The 5,607-nt window shown below is 51.6% G+C and overlaps 1 protein-coding gene across 8 annotated transcripts in view; it reads right to left on the reverse strand.

Moving 5' to 3' along the window:
• The window catches only part of NIN (ninein), a 91,354-nt gene that overhangs the window by 60,629 nt on the left and 25,118 nt on the right, over window positions 1-5,607 (reverse strand). For all 8 annotated transcript variants that reach the window (XM_014519672.2, XM_025203487.1, XM_025203490.1 and 5 more), the window contains exon 4: window positions 2,325-2,494. In XM_014519672.2, coding sequence (XP_014375158.1) covers window positions 2,325-2,494 — 170 coding nt within the window. The remainder of the gene's footprint in view (window positions 1-2,324; window positions 2,495-5,607) is intronic.

Consider the following 5,607-nt stretch of genomic DNA (forward strand, 5'->3'; position numbering starts at 1 on the left):
GCGACTTCCCTCCAGCGTGGAAGAGGAAGTTTTCTAATGGCACGGACTGAAAAAAAACCACACCAGGCGGGCTCCTGCCCCTTGTCCGGAGAGGTCTGCACAACACGGCGCACTCAGAGAGAGCCCTGCGCCATGAAGTCTGCTACACATTTCCGTGCCCAAGAGGAACGCCTGACGAGGAGGAATTCCGGACGGGGAGCGTTATACCCTAGAGCTGGGCAGAGCTTGCACCAGCTCAGCAGGGGCACGGCTTTTCAACAGCGCTGTAGCCTGTTCAGATCTACCACGGAGCCCCAGGCACCCGGCCGTAATTCAAAAACCAGAGCTGCGTGCAAGCCTGTGAGCTCACACCAGCGAACTCCGCTCCGGGTCTAAGACACCAGCTCAGCGCCTGGAAGAAGGGCGAGAGGCAACATTGGAGAAACTCATCCCAGCGGCAATAGTCGCGTTGGGGACTGGTTCTCTCTCATGAAGTGCTTGCAACAGCACAGGTCAGGAAGGCAGGGGGGGCTGCGGACCAATTCATGTAGTCGGCTATCCTTGTTAGTTGACTAACCTTTAGCACCTGTTTCACAACTAATGGAAAGGGATCCAATGAAGCAGCACTCCCCGGGGAGGTGCGCTGCCATCGACTGCAAGGTCAGGGCAGCACGTGCGGCAGAGAAGGACAAGTCTCCCCGTGCTGGTAAGTGCAAGCACCACAAGCACCCGATCAGAGAAGCCAGCTCCTTCCCCAGGGACCCAGACTTGCCGTGCACCTCCTGATCTGCAAAGCTGTAGGGCAAAGTAGGACTGGAGAACAGGGGGATTCAGAGAAGCACGTCATCACAGGCAAGCACCTTGAGCCAGGGTCCCGGGGTCCCGGTTTTTCTACTGAAAGTATATGTAAAAGGTCAGCATTTCTTAGGGCAATATCTTGTAGTTATTAGTAGTCATAATAACTATGTAGTTGGGAGAAGGTTAGACGATCTTTCCAATGCAAGGCATTCTTCCTTGGGTCTTCAATCACCTGATGAAGAATGTCTTACACTAGAAAGCTTGCCTAACTTTATCCCAACTATGCAGCTGGTTCAATGCAGGATATCGCCCAAAGAAATCCTTTTTGGCATAGTTTCACCTTCACATCATTTCTGGAACACCAGCTACAACAGTCTTACATGACTTGAAAAGGTAACACATTTTCCTGCAGTGTGAGCAGCCAGTCTGAAAGGGAGCGTCTACACATGCGATTTAATATGCATTAGCCTATTTTAATGCCTGTTCCTCCTCTTACCCTGCATTCCTCCAGCTCCCAGATCTTTAACTTGTACGACTCGAAGCCAGGCCACCCTTCCCACTGCCCTGAGCAAGCTGAAGTCACTGCTGCAGCCTGCTGTACAGCTTGTGAGCAAGAAATCCTTAGCAAAAGTCCCTCTGGAAGAAGGATGATGCATAATAAGAAAGGGTAAGGAGCGGTCACAGCACCGCTGTGGGAATGTGATAAGACCATTACAGCACTGTGGGAAAAGTAACGCTTGTGGAGAAGTCTGGTTGCAACAGCTAGTAGCAGAGCCGTATAATTTGCTCGGTGAACAGGCACCGCCGGACCTCTCAGGATGCAGCGTGCTCAGATTGCTATGGGAGGATGTAGCTGGCACTGCCACCCATCTCGCCGGATTTGTTGTGCACGTGTGGATGTCTCACCTGCTCATCCCCGAGCCAACATTTCACTCCACAGGAGGAAGAGTCAACAGTGCTTCAACAGACACCTGGCTGGGATCATCTGACCCCAGCACTTCTTCCTGCCCAGGGCAGGGGGTCGGACTCGATCTAATAGGTCCCTTCCAACCCCAATAACTATGAAACGGGCACCGAGAAGGGCCTTTTCCAAAAAGCAGGAGTTAACAAGCGCGCTACAGGCAGAGTTTTTGGTGTGCTGCTCTCTTCTCCAGTACCATGCACTGCTCGTAGAGGCTCAGCAGTCACCCCTTTTTGTACAGCCCCAAACGCGGACCCACGTGGGAGGAACAGCGCTCAAACCCCGCAGCACTATAAAGGAAGGGAGTGCGCTCCAATCTGCTGTCTCTGCAGCACGTTCCCTCGGGCTGACTCCGATACAGAGCTCAGCACTGAATGGAGCCGGATCCTTTACATCTAGGATGAGCGGGTGAGCCTGTACCGTGTTAAGCAACTGGGGGGAAAGAAAGGGAGACACTTTGGCTACTCTCTGCTCTGCTCTCCTCCCTCCCGTACCCCATCAACGCTGCTCTCTGGTCCCCAGCAGAGCCCCTTTTCCAACAGCAGCGCAGGTTTTTTGCTCCCCGTGAGCTCTCCCCCGCCTTTACCTCGTGGCAGTCGCTGGAAGCGATGTGCGCGGGCTGTGCTTCTTCATTCAGCGGCTCGATCACAGTCACCTCGGCAAACTCTTCCACCGATTCCTGGAACTCGGGCAAGGACCGCCTGCCATAGCGCTTCCCGCCTTTAATGTATTTGGGCTGTGCTTCCGGGGGGGAACCTGGGGAATTAAAACAGCGCACGTTGGCAGCGGCAGTGCTGAAGAGCCTCTCTCCACCCTAGCTCCGGTGCATCGCCATCCAGACACGTGGATCAAGACACCACGTGTTTTTAAAGCGTAGCTCACCTGACGACTCCCCTGCCCCAGTGCTGCACTGACTCGCACACTGGTAAGTGTGCCCATGTCCCAAGTGGGCTGAGCAGCCCCAATTCTTCAGAGCCCCACCATCAGACCATGCCTGATGCAGCGTGGGCACTGAAGATGGAGGGTTTGTTGCAAGTCATTCATAGGTTGCAGCTCCCTGTCCAAATCCCACGTTACGAGGCTGCAAACACCTCCTCCTGAACACGGCAGCCAAGAGACCTAAAGGGGCCGTGGACTTGGGTAACACGCGTTCCACTAAGTGAAGGTGTTTGTGTCAGTCATTCGGGACAGCCCGGCTACCACCACCGTTTCCATTCTTCCACCTCAAATACTTCCGCAGGAGATACCAGCAGCTTTTAGGGAGACAGAGGTACCCACACCTACTCCCCAGTATTAGCCTTAATACCAGAACCAGGCATGAGGCGCTTAAAACGGGCATTATGCAAACTGGACTCTGCATTTATTGTCCTTCACCAACTCCCAGATGAAGGTTGCTCCATTTCCACGGTGGTTTCCCCCCCTGCTCTGCCGTGCCAACTCAGACTGGGACCTTTAAAGTCAATTAGTCCCTTCCCTTCTTGCTCAAAAGCAGTACTGAAGATTAGCACAAGCTTAATTACACATGCCTATTATAATTGGAGAACTCCACAGTCTCCAAATTTATACCTCCCAGACACCTGGGCAACCCCAGAACCTTGTTTAAGCTAAAAGTAATTTTAAGCCATGCATCTGAAAACCACCATGTGGAAGAAATCGAGCACATTGGGCCTGGCCCAGCTCAGAGGCACGGATGCTGCGGTCAAGGTAAGCAGCTGATCTAACCTATACGGATGCATGCCTATACCCCCGCTATAGCATCCGTACAGGGGATGCACGCCACAGCTGTAACATCTTCAATCGCCCCCCTTGGTTACCAAATGAAAGGGGGCTTTTGGGTTTGTCCCCCACTCAAATTGCCAAGCTTGTATTTTCAGTGACCAAATTACCCACCGCGACTCCAAGTGATCGGAATGAAAAAAAAAACCCCAGAACAAAACATGGAAACAATGCTATTTTTAGTGCAAATCATTAGGTATCTGGAGTTTGGGCAAATTAAACGGATGAGCAAATTAACCAGGGATTCAATTAAGAGAAAGGCTCCGATACCACGCTTTGTTTTGCTCTGTTTGTTAACCTCACTGTTTAAAAATCCCACGAGACACTTTTTTTTTTTTTTTTTTTTTGCCATTTGTAATGCACTGAGGCAGCAGCGAAAGCAGCGGCTTTTTAAATTTTTATTTGAAGAGCGCTCTGGTACAAAATAAATGCACGACTGCAATAATAATAAGGACCAGGAAAGCCCTTCAATCATCAAGCGGAGAACAGAGGGCGCCAGGAAAGGAGTGGGGGGTTTCGAGCCCTTACAAGTGTCAGCTCGGGTATCACGCCTTTGGATACGGAGGCAGTCTTCAAGCTTGTTAGAGGGAAAATATTCTGTAACTTAGCTATGCAATGAATTATAAAATACACAGGACTGGGGTGCCTTTGATTTTTTTCCAGGCTTACACTCCATCCATACTGATATTGCAGCTCTGGGGAACAAAAAACCAAAAAATAAATAAATATATCGACGCCTGTGTTTGAACAAGGCCATTTTAACAAGATGCGCTGCAGCTGGAGCCCGCACATGAAAGTTGTGTGATGAAGTGCGCAGAGAGAAAATCAGAACGAGACCGCCTGATTAAGCAAGCACCCCGAGAACAAAAGCAAACCTTGTCGCTCCCGCTAAGCTGGGGTAGCGGCGAGCCATCCTGGCCCTGCCGCTGGCTCTCAACCCTGAACATTTGTGGCTATTCACCCGCACATTTTTCTCCTCTGGTTCGCGCCCACTCCCCCCCATGTGGTCTCTCTCTCAAAGGAGGGACAATCCTCCGTGGTGGGCAATATTCAGAAAGGATTCAGGGGAGGCGAGAATTTGCTTGGCAACAATGAACTTATTCCCCATCTGCTCCCAGACCCCCTCGCCTCGGTGCAAGGGTGCTTTGCAAGACTAGAATCCACTTAGTTTGTATTTTTAACAGTCGCTATAGCAAGTAAGATAATAAAGACAACTTTTATGCGGAGCTGCTGGAGCCTTTAAGCCTGCTATTTTGCCAACGTGCTTGATGGGCGAACCAGGAACTGGAGCTTGCTTTTGCATTCAGAGGCTGACAAAGTGTGTGTAGTGCTCTTCCATAATGCATGTTAGCCAATAAAGGGCTTCTGAAAGAGCAGGGAAGCATCCTTGAAAATGCAACAAGGTCCTTATGCAGCTTGCGGGGGATGGGAAACCCAGCAAGCTTATTCTTGGCATGGCAGGGCCAGACTTCCTAGCACACACATCTGAGCAAAGCAGGATTTCTATTTCCATCTGCAAGCCACGCAGATGCAAAATGAATTTTTTTTTTTGTTGATGCTTCAAGAGCAGGGCTTCTTTCCATCCAGATGCACTGTGCAACAGGAAGGAACAAGTGGCGGGCAGGTTGCCATTACAAGTACCCGGGCACCTTTGCAGCACTGGCTGGGGCAATGCGCGGCTTCGAACAAAGCCTCATTGTTGGGAGATGATGCGTTTCATAACCCCCGCCCCCCTGCCGATGGCACACTTCATTATCCCGGCGTCGTATTGTGTCTCAGCCAATCGCAGCCCCGGGAACAATGAAGCGGCGCTGACCCGTAACGGTGCACTTACAGAATCCCCTGCGCTCCCATTGTCTTAGGGCGCAGACCTGCATAGTCGCGGCTCCCTGGTATCTAAATTGGACCATGTTCGAAGCCCTGAACTCGGACCAGGTACCGCTTGCGACATCCACAGTCCCACCGACATCCAAAGCCCCTCGGCTTCATCTCCTTCTCATCCTATACATCACGCAAGTCGGAGCTACCCTCGGTGGCAGAGTGCCCGTGAGATCTACCCCAAGCAGGGAGGAGAAGCAGCATCGGGAAGGGAA

This window comes from Alligator sinensis, unplaced genomic scaffold (genome assembly GCF_000455745.1).
Source record: "Alligator sinensis unplaced genomic scaffold, ASM45574v1 scaffold50_1, whole genome shotgun sequence".
In the NCBI taxonomy this organism is placed as follows: Eukaryota; Metazoa; Chordata; order Crocodylia; family Alligatoridae; genus Alligator; species Alligator sinensis.